This window comes from Lagopus muta, chromosome 14, assembly GCF_023343835.1.
Source record: "Lagopus muta isolate bLagMut1 chromosome 14, bLagMut1 primary, whole genome shotgun sequence".
In the NCBI taxonomy this organism is placed as follows: Eukaryota; Metazoa; Chordata; class Aves; order Galliformes; family Phasianidae; genus Lagopus; species Lagopus muta.
Genome location: NC_064446.1, coordinates 3,286,459 through 3,308,000, shown reverse-complemented (window position 1 = coordinate 3,308,000; position 21,542 = coordinate 3,286,459). Strand labels below are relative to the sequence as shown.

At 44.2% G+C, this 21,542-nt stretch overlaps 1 protein-coding gene across 11 annotated transcripts in view; it reads left to right on the top strand.

Moving 5' to 3' along the window:
• KCNIP1 (potassium voltage-gated channel interacting protein 1) overlaps nt 1-21,542 on the top strand; it is a 265,634-nt gene that overhangs the window by 219,932 nt on the left and 24,160 nt on the right. Inside the window, exon 1 of one of the 11 annotated variants that reach the window (XM_048961104.1) lies at nt 5,608-5,874. The exons of the other annotated variants lie outside the window; for them this stretch is intronic. Within the exon in view, the coding sequence (XP_048817061.1) occupies nt 5,766-5,874 (109 nt within the window). The 5' untranslated portion in view covers nt 5,608-5,765. Of the gene's footprint in view, nt 1-5,607; nt 5,875-21,542 lie in introns of those variants that run through there. 11 annotated transcript variants of the gene reach the window in all.

Below are 21,542 nucleotides of genomic sequence, written 5' to 3'. Positions count from 1 at the left end.
TTGTCAGTTATTAGCAAGCTGACAAAGGTAAAATTCTTGCTGGTGAAGTGTTTGAAGAGAAGAGTGCTCACAGCCAAGTGTGGGCTCCAGGAAAGTGCTCAGCTGTGATGTAGAACCCAGTGCAGGTCAGCTGGATGCGTGCTGGTGCTGTGATGCTTCTTCTGTATGGGAGTACAGCCCCTGGTTCAACTAAAATGTCAGGTTTTAGACTTCTGTGTGAGGTTTCAGAGTACATATAGCCTTAATTCAGTCCTTCCTAGATCTGTTGATCACATCACATGGTTTTAGTGTTCCTTATTTTAGGCTTGAAATACCCTCTTGTGCTGTGCTGCCTTCTGACTTCTTGCTTCCTCTCACCTAATTTCTTCTCAGTGTGTGTCCTCAACTTTCGTCGTGTGTTTGGAAAGTAGGACAAAGAAAAGTCTTCATGCCTTTCCCCAGCTCCTTTTGTAGTGTAGCAGGCATCAGTAAGCAGCTGCCAGTGGTTCATCCAGCTGAAGCCAGCTGCACTGCAAACAAGTGTGGTGCTGGAGAACTGCTTGCGTGGCTCCTGGGAGCAGCCAGTGTCCTGCAATCCTGAGAGGCAGTTGGTGTGGGCTGTGGTTCTGGTGGCTATGCTGGTTTGCTTATTTAAAAAAAAAAAAAAAAAAAAAAAAAAAAAAAAAAAAAGGTGAAGGGAAATAGGTGGAAAGTAGTTAGTAGGGAAAAAAGTAATGGAGCCTGTTGGGATTCCTGCCAGTGACAGTAATGGCAGTTGCCACAATTTTGTTTCTTTTATCTGTGCTTTACTCCCACCAGTGATGTGTATTATTTACCAGTGAGAATAGTGCTCACCTCCTAGTATGAGCTCCAGGAATAATTATATATTGTACTTATTGACAGGGATCTCTTGTGTAGAGTCCAGCGGAGGGCCACAAGGATGGTGAGGGGCCTGGAGCATCTCTCCTATGAGGAAAGGCTGAGTGAACTGGGTCTGTTCAGCCTTGAGAAAAGAAGACCGAGAGGGGACCTGATCCAGGTCTATAAATATCTAAGGTGTGGGGGGCAGAATGGCGAGGCCGGACTCTTTTCAGTGGTGAGTGGAGACAGGACAAGGGGAAACGGCCAGAAACTGCAGCATAGGAAGTTCCGCACAAACATGCGCAAGAACTTCTTTACAGTGAGGTGAGGAGCACTGGAACAGGCTGCCCAGGGAGGTGGTGGAGTCTCCTTCTCTGGAGATGTTCAAGACCTGCCTGGATGCCGACCTGTGCGACCTGCTGTAGGGAACCTGCTTTGGCAGGGGGTTGGACTCCATGATCTCTGGAGGTCCCTTCCAACCCCTACAATTCTGTGATTCTGTGATTATGCTGCCCAATTTCAGATGGTGTGCAAGTAAACTGTGGTTCAAGTTGTTTCTTCAAGGTTGCATGATTCTTTCATTAGTTGCTGGTTTCCCATGATTTGCAGCTTGCCAGGAGGCTTGCTGGAACTTCAGCCCCTCTTTTCCTGGGGTCCTGAGCAAAACCAAGTCAGTGGTTTGTGGTACTCTGGGGTGGGATGTGCTGTCTGCTTCTAGCTGCAACCTATGGAGATGTCAGTAAGGCTGTATTTGATCACTTGCTGTGACCTTCCAGCAAGTAGGAAAGCCCTCAGAGTGAAGGAAGCGGCTTATTCATGTGAGTCAGAAGAACTGAACCGAGGGGAAACGTTCTGATGGAGTTAAAGCTGTTTCTGTTATGGTGGAAAAATATACAGTGTATCAGAAGGGGTGTTCATCTGCTGGTTACTTCCCTGAGCTCACAAGGGAGGAAGCAGCAGGCTGAGACCTGAGCTCCTTCGGTGTCATCGGAACCAAACAATTTGGACATCTGTGGTTCACCGAGCATTATGCAGAATGTCTCCCTAGTAACGAAATAACTGCTAATTAGCCAGGACTTAGAAAAACACTGATGGACAACTGCTGGAGAACACAAACAGGATACAAGGCCAATATGCAGGCAGAGGGGTCAGCATGGTGTGCAAGTGGTTGTAAGCAGGTGGGACATTGAGCCTGTTGTTTCCACGTGGCTGTTAGTTGAACTGGTATAACTGGGGTACCAGTCTGCCAATGACTGTGGTATGATTTTTTTATCATGATCTACAGTTATCTTTCACATAACTTGCAGATGACACAAATTCCTTAGGGCTAGTCAGAGAAGTATGAGGGGAAAAAAAAAAGGGGGTTTCACCACATATGGTGAAAGGGGCAGATGAACCAGCTGACCAAGCCAGGCTGATTAAAATCCAGATGCATTAATATCGTTGTTTGGGTGTGTTAAAAATCACTTCCGAGAAACAGCTGGTTTTCATTTTGGTCTGCTTGGTTGAAAATGAAAACAGCACTAATTCCCCCCACACACCTGGCCTCCCCCCAACTTCATAATGCAAATTGTATTGCAGAAGGATGCATGGAGTAGTAAATTCATATTTCTGATGTTATAGCTACCTGCAGTAGTATGAATGATCTCATGATGTGTTTTTAAAATACGGCAGAGGTAGAAGAGCTTCAGATCTGCAGTAGAAATAGATTTATGGCCAAGTAGCTGTGTGGGAAGGCTGTTCAGGACTGCCAAGAAGAGAAGGAAGATCCATAAACAAAGTTGTTCTAGAGATGCTTGAAATGAAGTGCTGTACGGGAAGAATCAATCAGATGTTCCGATTTATTCTTTATCTAGCACAAACACAAAGGAGTATTCCATCAAAGTGACAAACTTTATATCTGGGGTTTTATACCAGGCTAATCATAGAAAAACCATTGGAGTTTTCTAACAGGTGTGAGTAATGAGAAACTTTTGTGCTGTTTTTGTTTTAAAATGGAGCAAGGAGATGAATCCTCCTCTTTGGAAAGCATAAATACAGTCCTAACAGCTCAGCCATGGACTATGGGAAGTTATTCTGTTTTGCTGTGCAGTTGCACCTTCATGTGAAACATCTTTCCCTAACCAATTTTAAAAGCTGACTGTAGATTACATAGGTCACTGATGTGAGCATCACTGCAATTCTTTTATGACCACAGAGTTCTTTTCATTGTTTGTTGTTTTGATTGATCACTGTGAAGTTCTTTATGTTCCCACAAGGGGTGTGTGTTGTGCATATCCAGCACAAACCTCGTTCACAGTTCATGGAGCCACTCAGCCCCTCATGCTGTACGTCAGAGTTGCATATGCTAGGCATTGGGAAGAACTGATGCCTGTTTTCATTCCTCTTTATCATTTTGCAAAAATGAAGCTGCTTTACTCCTTCCTAGGAAGCGTAAGTTTGTCCACATACAACAAAGCAGCATTCTTTCAGTTGCTGTTCTACAAAGCTTGTTTTCAATGGCAACGCTTGAGTTTGTGCTCCTTTTGTGTGGTCCTACTTAAAACCATTTAGGCCCTTGAGTTATCCTCTCTGAGAATAGCAGGATGTATTTTACTGCAGGTTTTTTTCTAATGTTTGGGAAACATTCATCCAAAAGCTGCTGCAGATCTGCAGAATGTCTCTAGGCTGTAGAATATTTATTCCAAAGAACTCAAATTCTGAGTCCAACTATTTGGCATTGATTCAGCTGGGTTTTTCCTTTGTTCCATGAGCAATTGAAATAAAACACCTCATAAGCTCTTACTTAATATTTCTATCTCTTGTCAATTGTTGGTGGAACTCTATTTCAGTGCAGATTTCTGTTGAAGCACTGTACTGAGGATCCTTTATCCAACTTAAATCGGAATCAGTTCCTCTCAGCTCAGTACTGTGGTAGAGAATGAGTGCTGCTGTAAGTAATGGGCCAAGGTAGGAGGGAACCTTCTGTTGAAAGATGCTGTCTTAGATTATATCTTAAAGTGATAAGAACGCAAGGGTCCACAGAGTTTGTCAGCAGTAAGCATCTGTAGCCAATTCTGTAGTCAGTCACTTGTGATTTGTATGATTAAATAGCAGTAGGAAGGTAATAAGGTTTAATTAACCACCATAACATCAGTGCGTGGCTGCTTAGCTGGAGGAACCTCATGTTCTATCTGTTGGCACCCAACAGCAGTTTCTAGAAGTCAGCACAATGCAGTGCTAACGTGTCCCAGCAGAAGGAAATTCCAGTTCCTGGGTTGGTAACAGGCAGCTGATACTAGGCCAAATGACTGGAAGGAGGGAAGCTTTAGGAAATGAGGAGGGGGAAACAGCCTCTGGGGAGAGCTGCTGGCTGCAAGGTGATTGCCATAGAAACATGGTGGTCACGAATGGAAGAAATCCCTCTGCATTCTCTCCCAGCTGGTTGCAAACAACCATAAGTGGCATCATAGCCAGCCCAGCAATCAGGGAAATGACAGCCTAATGTGTTAGATGCTGCACAGTACAAAAAAAAGTTGTTTGGCTTAAAATGTTCATCAATAGAAATAACTTTGTTAACGTGCTGCTGAGCTCTGAATAGGTAAAGCCAGTGACAGAACCCTCATGAATAATGAGCGTGATCTTTTGGCTACCTGCATATAGAAACAAAGTTCAAATTCAATTAGTATTCTGTACTTAATGACTCAAGTATGTATGAGTACTCTGCACCTCCAGCCTGACATTAATATGAACAGTTTTTGGCAATGGAGTGTTCACATGATGCGCAGGATCCCTGTGAGGTTCTGGCCCGGATGTTATGTTCAGTGGGAACTTAAGGCAGAGGGACAGCAGGGTGCTGGGGCTGCTGGTGGTGTGGGGACAGTGTGAGGAAAGTGACAGCCTTGGTCCTGTGCAATAAGAAAAACGTTGGCAGTCTCTGTCCTTCTGAAGATCCTACGTGGGACGTACCAGCATCTTCTACTTAAAAACATGCTTGAAAAACGTGGCTTTTAATGGTGTTGCAGTCTTGCAACTGCTATCCTGATAAAACACCCATCCTGCTGAATACCTCCACAGATGAGTAAACAACAAAAGCATGTAATTGACTTAACTTGAAAACAACCTGCAGTGTTACCCTATGCAAGCAGCCCAGTGAAATATAGTGAAGATGAGCACGTGTAAAGCACAGTAGTTTATCTTACTTAGCTGCCTGCTGAGGCTGCTTGTTCCAGGCCAGCAGTGATCCTTCCCAGCACCTGCGTGTGTGTTATGCTTCCCTGGATGAGCTGCTGGGCAACAGCAAGCTTTTGGGTCCTCTTGATGGGTGCCTATGTGTCAGTGGCAAGTGTTTGCTGTACCCCAATACGTCAGAGTGGCATTGTGTGCATTCCCTGCTTGTGGAGTAAGAGGAGGATTAAAAAAGGGAGAAATTTTCCACCCCTACAGTTTGCCATATTCTGTGAATACAGAAAAGACTGATGAAGAGGCTCAGAATTGCCAGGATTACCAAGAAAATCCCCAGTGCAAAAAATTGACTGGTATCTCAGGTACTTAAAGCAATAAGCATCATGTGAGACACCAACTGTGGGTAGGAGCGCTGTGTTAAGTTGTGCTGGGAGAATATTCTCTTGAGAGAATTACCCTAAAGTGAAAGAAAATAAAACCATAGGTTACTGTGGGATGTTGAAATTGCTTGGATGTTTAAAAGATGAGAGAGGGGAGGAAAAAAAAAGAAGATGAGCAGGAGAGAGAGGGGAAGAGGAGAGCTGGGAAAAGGGGAGAGCACGAGAGACGGAGGGGAGTGCAAGGATAAGGGGGAGAGGATCTGTGCCGTGCACTTGGCTGAGCATCGGGAAGGAAAGCTTCCAACAGAGGATTTCTCAGCTTTAGATGCCTGCCGGCTGTTTGCAGGCACGCTAGCAGGTATCTGCGTGGTGCCCTGAAGGATGTGGGCTGAAGGCGAGTCGGAGGGACTGCAGACTTTGGGCATTGTGGTGGTGGTGTGCTCCTCTCTGAAACTTTTGCACTACCTCGGGCTCATTGACTTGTCAGACGGTAAGAGAGCTTCCCCAGTTTTGCAGCTCCTGTTTTGGGGTGGGTTTCAGGGAAGGCAATGTGAGCAGCAGGTAGGCAGAGGGAGGAAAGTGTGGTCTGTCAGTGTGCTGGCTTCTCAGGGTTGTCTTCATCTGTGTTAGGAATCATACAGACATAGAGAGGGAATTGGGCTTTGTGCTTTACTGGGGACATCCATTTGCTTTCAGTGGGTTGTAACGGCCAGAGAGGATCTGAAGCTGTGATTTTTGCTTTGTGTGTTACCTTATCTCATTTTCTTGATTAGTCTTCCTTGCTAACTTTTTTCCTTTCTTGAAATCAAATTTAATGCCAGCCTGGGAGAGAAAAATCTCTGTTGGGATAATAAAAGTACAGCTGACAATTTGGTGCATGAATACATATGTTTACCTGTAAAAATAAATAAAGTAGTAAGTAAAAAATAAAATATTGAGATCTACATCAAATTAAAGATGCAGTGGAAATAAATTCTGAATGTGAATCAGAAAAAGCTTTGTGTTTGTTCTGGCCGCTTCAGTCGAAGAACCAGAAGCAAACCAACCTTTTTTTTTTTTCTTTTACTGCTTATGGAGAGGGGAGAGAGGTTTCTGTTTTCAAGTGCTGAAGTGGGGAGTTTGGTCTCTTCTCTTTGCAGTGTAACAAACTTGAAGAAGAAGGCTTTTCCTAAGTGAGGAAAGCATACGTATGTCTGAAATTAAGTAAGCCATGGTGGTCGAATTGTTTATTTGTAAGGGGATGGATGTGTCAGAGTGTCACTGTGAGTTTCAAAAGAGAAGAACTTACTGATAAAACAAATGAGATTTTTTGTTTTTTAACCAAACCGATCCCCACAACTCGCTGTGTGTGTTCGTAGATCGCTGACTGTACCAAGTTTGTTCAGGAGAGCATCAGCCAGAAATACTGATAGAAATCCCTGTGCTACTTATTCATGTATCTCCAAGCATGGGTTAGCTGAGGCTGACAAAAGGTAGAGGTGATTTGTTTGGCTGGGAAAAGCCAGGAGAGATGGAGTTCCTACCTTGCCACCATATCGTTGGTGCTGCCATGTAATCATAGGGATCCTCCTGTGGGACTGGGAAAAATATGAAAACTGGCCTCAATGCGAGCAGTACTTATACTATGAGAGGATGCAAATTGTTATGTGTTTGTTATTACATGTGCTGGTATTCCCTGTTGCAGAATGGGCATCACAGGAGCTTTTAGCTTACTCTTGGAGTGGCACTGCAGTTCAGTTGTGTACTTACAAATAAATTAAGATACCTGGCAATAATAACTAATTCCAAACAACAGCAGCAGAAGTGCTGACCTTAAAAACTAGCTGTCAAGTCAAATGCTGAGGCAGTTGCATTGCTGCCTCTTTAACAGCACGAACACTTGTATCCCTTCTTTCCAGATCTCATTACTGTAATTCTGATGTCTGCACTCTTCAGAGCAATTGCTTTCCCCTGAAGATTCTCCAGTGAAGTCAAATATGTGGCAGGTGGGAAACTTGTCTGCTCACAGATGAAATGAGCAAAAGTGAGCAAATAATCCTAAATTACATTTGCTGAGCAGCTCGGGATGTGTGTGTTTGCAGTCATCAGTCAATCACTCGATCCACTCAAGTGTAGAAGGATTTAAGAATTTTCTCAGCTCCTTCTAAGGGAGCACTGTAATAATTACTGATACGCATAGTGCCTGATAGCTGCTGCTCTTATCTGACAGATCAGAGCATGACTGTCAACCTTCTGGGCTTTGAGTTTTTGCTGGAATTTTTTTCTTGCTGCAGAATAGTTCATTTTGAGACCAAGACACATTTATTTGATATTCATTAAACTATAGGATCTTGTGTTTTTCTCCCTCTGACTCTTCACTTGTACTGGGAATTAATTACTTGTATAAGTAGTAATACTGACATAATACAAGTGCTTGTTAATGGAGTGCAATGCAGATTTCAATCACTAGGAAATGCTTAAAGATGGCATTACACTCTTGTTCAGTGGTCTGCACAGCTGTAATTGGGAAGGCACAGTGGGTGTTTATATTGTCATAGAATCCTAGAATGGCCTGGGTTGAAAAGGACCACAACAATCATCCTGTTTCAACCCCCTACGTGGAAGATCACCAACCACCAGACCAGGCTGCCCAGAGCCACATCCAGCCTTGAATGCCTCCAGGGATGGGGCATCCACAATTTACTATGTCATAAACATTTCTTGTATATTTATATTCACTAGAAATTATTTCTCCTTTTACTTGCAGAGGTAGAGGAGTTCTGTGTGCTGTCTCAGGGCTGTGTGTAGTAACACTAAGATGAGGTGTAGGAACCACTATTAAACTCCATCTTCTGGAGCTGACTTACTCCTTTGTACTGCTCAGAAAAAGCTGAGTGCTAGTTCTTCATTTGTCTGACAGAGGAAGCAAGATGTGTGAAGAGGAAAGCAGCAGATAGAAGCTCAAGAGATGCAGAATTTCAGAAGTCGCTGCAGCTGAGTGTGTTTGAAAGCTCCACTTTGGTAGCTATGTTCCAGAGGTGAGGCCTGGCTCTTGCAGATGCTTCATTTGAGGGATTAGCAAAATGACTGAAATGAGACCTGTCAGTGGCAGTTTGCATCTCAGAGCAGAACCCTGTTGGGCATTTTTTTAACAAAACATCAAGTGATAGAATATTTTTCTGATTATTTTCTTCCCCCTTAATTTTTACGTCCCCCTTGAAATGCAGGTGGAGTAAGGCTGTCTGAAGCTGTACCCTAAAGCTCTGCTGGTGGAGCTCAGATGAGATGAGATGTGCCTGCTGCAATGTCTGTGCTTTCCAGAACTCTCCATTAACTGGTTCTGTTTGATTCAAACCAAGTGCTGGAGGTGGAATCGGCATGCACCGAAACCTGCTTAGCTAAAGGGAAGTTCTTAAAAAGCACGGGACGAGTTTTTTGTGATCTCAATAGGTATAGAAACATGGAAAACTCACTGCTTTTTTATGCTGAGCTGTCATTGTTTTCTTTTTGGGTTCTGTGGCTTCTGGCTGTGGCTCCCTGCTACTCAGTGCTGTGCTGGGAGCCGCTCGGTCTCACGAAGCTGGAAGCAGCTCCTGACACACAGCAACATCCCAGGCAGTGAGCTGAGTCAAAGCTCTGTGTCCCTCAGTGTAGCAATACATCCACAAGCAATTGAAGTCATTACATGCCGTTTGGGAAAACATCTGGGGGAATTCTGTATTAACTTATGGCTGGGGAACAATAACCTTCCCTGTAATGCAAGAGTCGGTTCTGGCTGTACATCTGTTTTATGAGTTTAGCTCAGCTTCTTTGCTGACCAGCTGTCCTCCAGAGACATATGAAGCATTCATAAATCATCTTTCTTCAAATTAGAGAAATGCAGAGCATCTACACACTGTGCTGTTGGCACTGACACAGTAGCACCTATAGCAAGGTACCAAATCCTGAAGATAAGCGGAGTGAAATGCATCTTTGAGTGCACTGGCCCTCACAGTGTGTTTATATCAACTCTTTGAAAGGGTAGGTAACAGCAGGACAGGGAAATGGCTTTAAGTTGAAGGAGGAAAGATTCAGGTTGGATGTCAGCCTCAGCACAGTGTGCCTTCAGTATAACCAAGCCAGCAGGTTTCCCCACAGTGATTTCTTCCCTCCCTGAGGGTTCTGAGCTGTGCTGGTGCACAGGGTTTGGTGCTGGGGAGCTTCCTGGGGTTGGTGTGACAGAGGCTGCAGCTGCACACTGCTATCGGAGGTCACTTCTGTGCCCCTCCTCCACTTATTTCAGAGGGAAGATGATTATTCACAACTACGTGGGGGACTGAAATGAGAGGTGTTAAAGAAGTGCAGCTGATGCTTACAGCACGTCTGCTCAGAAGCACGGGCTGGTGGGCACCTGGGCTTCCATGCTGTGTTCTGCAGGGCCCTGTTACTGCGGGATCCCATTGCTGCTGTTTTTTGTGATGCAGCTCATCCTGTCCCTGCCCTCAGGTATGAACTGCTGGCTTTTGCTAAGCAGAGGATACCTGACGGCAGGTGCTGGCTGGATCATGCTGCTTAGGAGTTTTCTTTCCTCATGTTTTTCTGCAGTGTTCTATAGCACTTCCCTACCTCGATGTTCTTTTTTGTTTTGTTTTTGTTTTAGTCATAGTATAGTGTAGTGTCATAGCAACATAGTATAGTTTAGTCATAGCAAGTATAGTGCAAATTAAGAACATAGGAACATTCCCTCTTTTGAATACTAGAGAATGAAAAATAAATGAAAATGTTCACGGAAGTTCCAGAGAAATTATCTCCATTACTTTATGTACCTGCCTCTGTGGCAGAGACTATAAAACTTCTTTTATGGCAAAGGCAGAAACCTGTAAAATCTGTAAATGGATGTCTGCTTATATTTTTAAGGAAAAAGTGTTTAGCCTCAAGGATTGCATGGTCACACTTCCGAGTGCCTTGTTAGTGTTGTAGTGGAACATAATGTGCTGCAAACACACTGCTGCAGTGAAACTGTTTCTCTACCTGCTCAATTGGAGTTGAAGACAAGGATGCTCAGGCATATTTGCCTTTATAATTATTCAGCTTTTCTTTTAAAAACACTGCTCAACTAATAATTGTAGGTTGTCCTTCTTGAAATATCCAAATTTCTTCGAGCTTTCAGGGTGTCCCCTCTCGTACTGAGCTCCCCTTGCCTGCCCTGTGTGCAGGGAGCTGCTGGCTCCCAAATGGGGCTGTGATGAACTTTGTTTGCTGTGTTTGATCTTCTATTTCCCTGCCTGGTGGCATTTGCTAGTGCCTAAGGAGTCTCTCCAGATTAGCTCTGACAGCCGCCTCTGTGGCTTTCCTCAGCTTCAGCCTTGCTAAGGAGAAGGAAAGAGTTTGACATGGTGGATTAATTGCAGTCATTCTGCTCCCCGAGGAATTTAATTTGTTTGTGCCATTGCCACTCCAGCACTGTAGCAGTCAGCATCCAGCACTCCTTCAGACAATCAGTTCCAGCCTGTAGCTCACAGGGGTTTGTTTAGCAGCAGAGATTGTGCCACAACCCTCCAGATCCATGGGGTGATGCAGTTGGAAGCTGTAATTATTCATGGCTGTGTTTGCAAGAGCGTGCTGCCCTGCTCAAGCTTGGATGTTTATCATAGCTGTCCTACTGCTGACCTTTCTGGTGAAACAAATTTCTTATTTGTTCACAATGTCGTGAAGCTTCACACTTCCTTGCTCCTCGTTTAGCTCTGTGTCTGTGTGAGTAGAACTGCTGTGTGCATTTGTGGCTCTGCATGCCGTCTCCTTGTGGTTTCACAGTTTGGCTCTGGTACTCAGGTTGGTTAGCACCTACATCAGGTATGTATGGTTTCCACTGCAGCTGTTGCTGCCCTTGCAGGGTTCTGCCTGGGCTCCCTTGCAGCGCAGCTGTATAAAACCCTTTCGTTTGCACCTTGTGCTCATGTCCCTTGGCTGCTTGTCAGAAAGTTGTTAGTGCTTTACAGAGCTGGGATGGAGGTTGTGCTCTTTCAGGTCTCTGCCCTGCACCAGTCCCACCCTCCCAGATGGTGAAGGCTGCTGCTCTTGAATTTCTATGATTAATACTTTATTTGCACTTCTGTTATCGCTTGCACTGTCTCCCGCTCTGGAGGGGAGAGTTAAGTACTTGCAAGTGGAAAATGGCAGATTATCGTGTCCCCCAGCCTGTCAAGATGTTTATTGAAAAGATTATTATAGGTACTGCAAAACACAGTCATTTCTACAGAAAACTGTATCTTACGAATTCCCTGTTGATGGTATTTCTGGAATTGTTTTAACCTTTTCCAACGAGGAAAGAAAGCAAAACAAACTCCACAGTGCTGGATCTGATGTAGAGGCTAGCAGCTTTTTCCACATTGATTTTTTTTGTTTTGTTTTCTAACCAGTTCTCAGCAAAAATCATGTGATGCTTCTATAGAAACACATTTCTTCAGGGATACTGAATCATGCTGAAACTGGGAAACTTGACAACCTTTCTTGACCAATTCAATTACTTAAAAGCATTTACTTTGCAAGTTAGAAGTTGGATCAGTGAGTATAAATATCCCATACCAAATGCCATCCAGCTATCTTTGGGCTTTTTCCTCACGTTTTCATGGTGATCGCTGCTGTTTGGCCAGGAGAGTGACTGCATTGGCCATGCCTGGATCAAGGGATGACCCCCGTGGGGTCCTACTTGATCCCGTTCTCCTGTTTTGCTGCTGAAGCCTTGGGAGCTGCCATCTGCACAGCTGCCCAGCCAGCTGCCATGCACCTCACTGGCCACCTCACAGAGCACTTTTCTCCCAGCTTTCAAAGGAGATGGCATGCCAGAAGTATTACTTTTATCTCATTCTGATTGTGTTCTTTTACAAATCAGCAGCCTCTGTTATTTATGAGAACCTAAGTGTAATTATGGAAAAAACTACATCGTCCTGTAATGGTTCTCTCTCCTTTAGCTGCTTGCTATTTGCAGGACAAAATGGAATATCCTGCCTTTGCTGTTTTCATGTTTTCTTCCTCCTTACATCATGTTCTAGCTGTAATTGCTGACATAACTCTTAAGTTATAGAGTGGTTCAGCTCTTACTTCGTGTTCATGCATTTTTCATATATGGCTGTGAGGAGAACATACACACTGCCCATCCCAAACTACTGATAGCTAACTGTAGGGCAACAGGAATACTGAGATGATGAAGAATGCCCTTTCTCCTCCTTTGTGCAACAGAATCATGCACCCTGTGTGTACAATTCCTGCCAAAGTAACCAACTCTGTAGGCGTTCAATCTGAGCTCTATAAAATTTCAAGGGGCATCAACAGGAATGTAAAACAGCCTTCACAGAAGAAGTGATCTTTGATTTTTATTTTTTCCCCCTTCAGCGTTAACAGTTCAGAATTAGATAGAAGTTTTATTTCTCTTTCTTTTGTGCAGTAGATGTTCAGGGTGCAGCATGGTGAGCTGTTGTCTTCAGGAAGCATCTCAGCACCACTGGGCCCTTCTTCAATAGCGAGCATTGCAGAGCAAAGTAGTGTTGGCATTGTGCTAACCTGCAGCAGCATAGTGGCTAACAAACATGGGATTCATTCTTATTTATATTACAACAAAAAGCATGCATCAGGGCCCAACGGTGAAAGACTAAGAGTTGAATTAAGACTGATAAAACAGCAATGACTTGCCATTCCATGACTTTTAGCTGTTAGCTCCCCACGTACATAAAAGTGCAATGGCACATGAGTGTTGGTACCTACTTACTTTTCCTCCCTTCCATCTAGCTTGTCTCCTTTCAGACTCCTTCCTTAAATTGATCTTTTGGCTGAGTGGAAGGATATGGAAGAGATTGATACGCTGTAGCCTATTTAGAATGATGTTCAATAAGATAGCGTAAAAGTCAATGGATATCCTCAGTTTCATTGCAAGGATTTTTGTTTAGTTTCTTTCTTCTTAAAGGTAAAATGCATAGATAACAAGCTGCCCCAGCTCAGCCTGTCCTCACACGAAGGTGTTCCGTCCCTTGCATCATTTTTGTGGTCCTCCTTTGGATGCACTTCAGCAAGTCTGTATCTTTCATACTTCGTCCCTTCCCCTTTGGGACAAAACTTTCTCTGATGGATTTTGGAATAAAGAGCTATTGCATCATGTGGAATTCAGGCAGGCGTGTGTATCACTTGTGTGCACACTTGTGCTGCATGGGCATAGTTTCCAGATCAATGTAATAAAAAAGCAGCAAACAAAAGCTTCTGAAGGTTAAAGCAAGAGACTTTACGTATAACCTGGATTTCATCTTCTTAGGAAGCTTCTATTCCAAATACCACAGCATCCAACTTGTGTAGCATCAGCTGATGAGAGATTGCCCAATCTCTGGTTGTATTTACTAATCATCAGGTAGAGGGTAGATGAAATGCTTCATGAAGCACATTCTCGCCAATGCATTCAGTTAAAATGCATCGATGAGTTAGTGACAGGTGCTGGAAAAAGTGTATCTTGATGTGATAGACTTGACTTCCTTGCAGTAAGAGCTTTCAAGGGACTCGAAATGGGTGAGTGTTGATCTACTTCTGTGGTGAAGCTGCTGAGAGGCCTGTGGGCTGCTGCTGGAATGGATGTACAGCACCAGTACAAGGGCTTTGTCAGGAATGGATTTGGTGACATCATGTCTGTACAGATGTCCTCTTCTTTTGGCAGAATTGGGTGTGAAGAAAGGTGTAGAATATTTCTGAAGCGGTTGAAGTGCTGGCTGGTTTCATCCTGGAAGGACTGACGTTCCTTCAGTTCACTACTGAAGATGCCATCCTTTCTCTCTTGCAGCTGAGTAATTGCTTGTACGCATTAATAACGCGCTGATTTTCTGAAGGTGCATTTCAGAAGTAACTTGGTTTGTGTAGTGATGGTGTGATACTGCGTTCTGTCTGTTCTGATGGATGCCATGTTGTAACTCCTTTCTGCACAGCAGGCATTGGAGCAGCACAAGGACTGCATTGGTAGGGGAGGGCTTGGACAGTTTCACACACCTGCAATGGCTGTTCAGCTTAACGTCTAATGGGGCACATAGCAGAAAGGTTGGCTGGTAGGTGGAATTCAGGATGAGGTGGGAAAGAGCTGCATTCCAATCCTTTCTGGCTGCTGGGCGGCTTGCCGTGAGCTCGGTCATGTCAGTAAGGTGAAGATCAATTCCTAACTTAGTTTCTGTACCTGCTGTACCTTGTGAGTTTTTCTTTTCCATTCTGCAAACACAGAGCTTACGTAACATCTACTGGTTTGATTATTTTACTTAGCACTGGTAAAGTGCTCTTGGGACGCTATTTAAGTGCCTGTTTCTTTCCTTGATATCAACACTAGCAGAAACAACAGTCAAAATAAAAGGGATTTTATCCGTGCAAAGCCAGAAATGAATAATACCTCACAGGGAGCAGTTCTTAAATTCTGTTAGTGTCAAATATGTTTCTGCATTTCCACTGAGCTGTGAGATGCTAATCTGAGCTTTCCTTGTGGAACTGAAGCATAACAGAATTTGGGGGAAGCGTGGCAGCTACCCGGGCTGGGTGCAGCACAAAGGGACCTCGTGTTCTGTTGTGAGTTAACGTACAAATAATTGAACGTCTCTGTATGTCCTTCAGCAGGATGTGATAACATTAACAGACGTATCTGTGTTTGGCTAAAACTAGTCTCTGTTTTTCCGTTCCCCTCTCCCATTTCTAATCTTTTTTTGCTGAAAATTTAATTCATATCCCAACAACTCCATAACGGTGTAAATAATTTATATACACTAATTAGCTGACTGGAAGATGCCAAAAGCCATTCATTTCATCAACCCTAAAATTGTACCTCGGAAATTAAATCAAAGCACTCTGCAGTATTGGAATTGTTATGAACTTAAGATGGTTAATAGCATAGAAAATGGATTTTGTGTTGCTCTGCTTTTATGGACTGCAGGATCAGTTGGAAACACACTATGCACAGAGGCCTCGTGCTTCTTGGGTGCCATAGGACCTCTCCATTCAGGTGTGTCTGTGGTCAGAGAGCTGCTGAGCACAAGGATTCCTGTGGTGGGTTACCAACCCCTCATTTTGCTGCTCTTCAGAGATCACTAATAGAAATTTAAGCAGGAAAAGATGTTGTCTTGTTTTAAAGCCTGCTTTGCGTGTCATTGATGTTGATGCTAGTTCAGCTCTTAAGACTTTTTTCTTGTTTCAGGCTTACAGTAGTGAGAAAAGAACCTGTCTCCTTTGGCTGAGGGGCCAGCTGGGATAGTGCTGATAGTAACAGAGCTCCAGCTGACACTGTACAGTGAAGTTCCAGCAAAGATATCCAACTAACTGATAGTCATACTCTGTTACTTTCTCAACCATTTAACCTGCTGCCCACGTTTGCTTCAAGCCTTGGGGTGCTCACAGTGCGTGGCATGAAGTGGCCCTTAGTGCTGTTACCAGAGCTGTAATGGCTGAAGCTGCAGTTGACTTTGGAGCAACTGTTATTCAGTCTGTCTGAATAACTGACATTGCTTTGCACAAAACTTTTTGTTTAATACAAATTCTCAGAGGAAGAATTTATCTTAATTCACTCCAAGATGTGAGGTAGAGAGGAAGATGGAAGGAAGGTGCTCAGTAATGTTTCCAGCTGTATATTTGGTTTGATTTTCTCTGTACTTCTAATGGAATCTCAGGTGTTCATGTTTTGTTTCATCCTTGTAGATTGTGGAGCGGGGGGTGGGAATCTAACTGAAGCATCTTGAATGGTGTGGGTTTTATGTTTATTTGTTTTAAAGCCTTGCTTGTATCTTCCTTTGGCAAAAAGGGAAATAATTTGCACTGTGTGGCAGGTTTGGGCCATTTATCTGTCAGTGGTCACATCTGGGCTGTGTGGTTAACTAAATGCAAATGTATTAATTATAATAAGGAATGAGGAAATGAAATGCATTCTGTCTCAGAGATCCGGGCTGGCCATGGTGATTAATGACCATCATTGCAGCAGCAGTCTAAACACAGCTCTGCGTGCCACACGGTAATTGCCTTGTGCTGTACTATCATGCACTAAGATTCGTTACAAAGGTTTCTGTGCTTTGATGGCTGTGCTGCACGCTGTATCAGTGGGAACATGGCTGAAATTCACACACAGGGTCCATAATTTATTGATGTGCCATGAACCTGAGCTGTTCTCCATAGGGAAAGGAGAAAAAGTACTTCAGGAGGAGAAAAAAAGAAAGCAACTGTAAAAGAGCTCCTGCCCAGTGAGAGCTGGTCATTAATTTATTAGTCCACTGTACAGGCTTATTTTGGTGTGAAGCTGGGCGGCTTGTCTGATCATGTAGAAGCTGTTTGGATGTACGAGTTCAGCTCTGGCTGATTGCTGGGGAGCCAGACAAGAAACCAGCATCTTACTGGGTCATAGCATTAGTTCCTATATTAATGGTGCATTTTGGCTTCTGTAATGCCTGGTGGCAGCTGAGACCTGAATGCTGCACAGGAACAGACTGAAATGAAGAAGGTTTTCTCTGCGGCTGAGGCTGTGGGGCAGGCTGGGCATGTCAGGTGGGCTGTGGGGCTGGGCTGCGTGCAGAGCCCCTCCTGCAGTGTGGGGGTCTGCGCCTTCCCTGCAGGGATTCCTGTGTTGGATTAGTTCAGCCAATCAAATCAGTACTTTCTTAGTGAAGGGCATAAGTCTGTCTTGTATAATGTAACAGAATCTGAGGGTTGTAAATCTCTCTGAAAATTTGCTTTATTATGTAGCTGTTGCACTGGGAACTTTGAGTACCTCTGCAAGATACGACTTCTACCAAACCCTGAAGTTCAAAGTGCACACACAAGCTTAAGACAGCCAGACATCTAAAATAAAATACATGTGGTAAGAGCTTGTAACTGCATTAAGTGAGATGGCAGCAGTGTCTGCTGCCTTGGGATAAGGAAGGAGCCCTGTTCTGAGCCATCTGTGCTGTGGGCAGGAGCATGGAGGTGGCAGCCCACTTCCTCTCTAAATACTTGTGTGTTTTTGTTATTGGTTTGTTTGTTTGTTTTTCCAGTCCTGCCAATGCATTGCAAATAGAAATAATTCGATTTCTAGATATAGCTAGGATTATTTTCCTGACTGAGGCTTGGTGAGCTGGGCTCTGTGTATTCCAAGCCCTGTGAGGTTGGCTTGGCCTGCTAGCTGCTCACCTGGCTGACACCCAGCAGTACAACATCTGCCATTGGGAAGAAATCCTCATCAACCTTGCTGCTTGTTAGAGGTGCAGTGTTAGCATACGTGGGAAGCAAATGCTCTGTATGCATCCAAGAGGGAAAGATGAGATGAGAATTTGCCTTTGTTTTCATACAAGAAATTAGCAGAAAGAACAGATGCTAGTTTGTGGATGTAAAAAAAAATATTCTTTTTCCTTTTGCCTCTGCTTCTTTGGTATTTTAAAGTGATGTTATGAGGCTCTTTAAACCAGTTTCATTACAGTTAATTCTCCCTCTCCTGAGGCAGCTGCAGCTTTACGTGACACATTTTTATTACACCCACAAGCTTTTCACTTGCTAATAAATAATGGTGGTAGATTTTTTTTTTAATGAAATAAATATGGTCTTTCACTGCAACACAAAGGAAAAATAACTTTTTTCTCCATGTATTTCTAAATTATAAAAACAAGTGCTGTTTTCATTACTTAGTTCAGAAGGCACATGGCTAGGTGACAAGGATAAGGATCCTCGACTCGTACCATTAACAGTAACATAGAGCACCGTGATACGAAAGGTGCCTGAAATCTCATTTGTTGGGAATCCTGTAAGTGGAATCCTAAAGCCATTTGTAATGCAGTCAGTTGTGCTGTCAGCTGAAGGTCTGGCTCCTGACACGATGCCGCACAGGCCGTGGTAGGGCTGAGATGCTGTGTGCAGCCATGTGGGAGTGCTGCCTTCAGCTGGGAGCACAGCATGAGGCTGAGAGATGGAACCTGCTTGGGTTTAGAGGGTTGGTCCCTGCACTGACTCCTGGGACAGCTGTTGTGATGGCTTGGCTTGCTTGGGAAGTTGAAACCTGCTGCACTGGTTAGTCCAAGCAGTCCAAACTCTCATGCTGGTGCTGATCACTTTCTCACCAACAGGAGCCATCCCCCAAACCCATGTTTGCCTCTTTGTCTCCTCGCTTTCAAAAGCCTACAAGAGAGCTATTTCTCAGCTGGTGTGGTTTTAAGTCTAGAATCATTGCACTTAACTTAGATGATTTACAGCAGTACAGGGAGACATTTCTTTTGGCTGAAGAACATCCTTGAGAATTTCAGGGTAAGGCTGCTTTCCTTGCAGAAGTGGAGTTGGAGAAGCTCATAATTGGGAAGGGATAGCTATTTAAATAGTCAATATAAATGGGACATAATTAACATTACCTTAATCCCTCTCCCATGGTTCTTAAATCCACACATGGGAAGCTCAAACTGAGGATGCATGTCCAAATGTATCTTGATTAAGTCCTAGTTAACTACTTGGGTAGTTAATCCTCCTCTTAAAAGGAGGCTTCACAGTGCACAGAGGTAAAAACTTTCAATTGTCCATTTGATGGCTCTCTGGCAGTGCTCCTTGATCCTGCTGGGTGAGTGGTGCAATGGGGGCAGGGGTTTGGGGCCATGGGGCAGCAGGTGTTCCCATAGCACTGTCCCCTGTCTGCTTTTATGCACCACTGACAGGAAGGACAGGACAGATGAGGGTGCCAACCCCGTGCCCAGCAGGGCAGCATGCTGTGTCCCCACGGTCAGGGCAGGAGGAAGGCAGCTGGCCATGGGGCAGGCCTGGCAGTGTGCAGCCTCCCCTTGTGCTGCTCTGTGCCTTCACAGCTCTAATTCTGCTTTCCCATTATTCTGGGATCAGGCCAAAGCTTTATTACATTTCTTGCAGATGATTAAAAGGGGAATTGAAATTGCAAGAGGAAATCTAAAGCATTCAAAATGGGGAAATTTTCCTTCTTTAATCTTGACTTGAAATACTGTAGTCAGAAGGAGTGAAGTGTTTCTGCCTACCTACAGCAAAAAGGAGGAACACAGCTGGATCAGCTGCCATCCGCACTCGGATCTTGGTTCCCTCTTCCTTTTGCTGGTAGTCCTGTGGCACATGGATGTCAGTGCCCAGAGCAGAATGGGGAGAGCTGATGGGCTTTGTATTTGGGTGCTCCTGGGCTATAGTGGGATGAGCTTAATGCTGATGGCATGTCCATCAAAACCTTTTCTTTGTGTCTTGCCCTGTTGCAGTGCTCTGCTCACACAGAACGGATGAAAGCTGCTCAGCATTTACATCTCAGACAGAATACCCTCATTTAATCCTGGTGATCTATGTTGTTTTTTTAACTGTTCTTTGCAATGCTTTCCTATCTTTGTTTCTCACCCACTTGTGGTTTAATGTGCGGCTCCATTAAAACAGGATGAAATAAATCAAATTATGGGATCTAATATATTAAAATGTTTTCACGGCTTCTCTGAAATCAAGTCACTGATAAAGTGTGTACTTGAGCACCATTTGCTCTAAGGGACTGGTTTCCAAATCCTGCTCATGCTGCTAGCTGTCTCCCATCCCTCACAGGCACGACAGCTCCCAGTCCTGGATGCACATCTGTGTTGCTAAACAAAAGTAATCAGAACCAGCATGAAAATTTAATAAGCTGCATTCTGGCATTGGTCATGTTCTCAAGCGTGTATTTGTTTTCTGACTGCACAAGTCCTCAGGCAGTGTCAACCAGAATAGCACTGGTGGTTAGGGGCAGTGCTGTGGAGCAGCAGGATGCAGTGCTGGTGGTACTGTGAGTGCAGACTGGAGCTCTGAACTTGCCAGTATTCCTAGGGCAGTTGAGCAAAGGCACGATCCAGTCTGGGTAGCTGTAAACCTCATGGCCTTCTCTTTCCAGCTGGGAACAAACGTGCTTCAGAAGCAGTTTCTCAGACAAATAAGTGGAATTTTAGGTTTTTAACTTCAGCATGGTAAACATTAAATAATTGGGTACTTGAGCTGCATGGTGACTTGTCAAGTGCATGGTTGTTCTGAGCAGGGTGTGTGCTGAGAGACTGTGTGGTGAGCCCTGCTGCCCTTCTGATCCTTCCTACAGCACAGTCCTCTGCTGTAGTGGCAGATTTGAAGGTTATTAGCACTGCTAGCTGAGCTGGTGTCTGGGAGTGAGTAAGAACAGCCCTTCTCCTGAGCCTTGCCTGCCTCGTCTGCTCAGGCTGTAGCCCTGAGCTGCCCACACAGCCAGGGGCTTGGCTCACACCATTGTATTCATCTTCCTCATCTTCCTCCTATCTGCTCAGCTCTCAAAGTCTGCCGCATCAAGGGTAGATGTTAAAAGAATCCCCTCTGAGGGGGAAAGCAGATTGGGGTTAAGACTGGAGTTAAACCCTGCATGCATGAATGCACAAATAAAACATTTCTGCTGTGGTAACCCAAGGATAGCACGTCCTTGGATTAGGCACTGAACTAATTACTGTTTGATTGCTTGATTCTCCCACATTATATATTCATTGATTGCTGTTGATCCAAAAGCCTTTTTCTAAGTGAAAGCTGGTGCAAACCAGTGCTCATGGAAATCAGCACGGTAATAAATCAGGGACTGGGAGTGTCTGATTTGCTTTTCAATGAGGAAAAAAGCATTGGCAGCAATAATTCTTCTCAGAGAGAATAAGTCCATTTGTAATGCATTGTCTTGACTCATCAGAGGCTTTTTGATGAATAACCTCTCACTAAAAAACAATTTTTTACATTCAGTTGCTTCAGTTATAATTCAGAACTCTTCTATGACTACTTCATTTATTAAGTGCCCTCCAAAGAGCTTGCAGTATTTCTCTAGAAAAGCACAGTGCTTTAGGTTAGCATTCTTGCTGCTTCCCCTCTCCTTGGCTGCCCTGGAGCCCAGCCATGCCCCAGTGCTGCTTGTTGCTCCACTCTCAGGCTGGGTTCTGCAATGGGCACCCAGTAAGGCAGCAGCTCAATGCAGCTGCTTGTTCCCTTGTTTCTGTCTCTGCCCCTTACCTGGACAGAACTGAGTAAAACCAGCACTACCACTAATGGCCCTCAGCAGCTGACTGCCTTTCCCCATCCAGGAGTGATTGTGAGCATCCCAGAGCCACCTCAGTGCTGTTCTCAGCTGAGAACTGATGAGAACAAACACTGTGTGCTGAGCATTAATAGCCTTTAACCACCCAAAAAGCTGAACGTACATCATACTGATCTGTCCGTGCA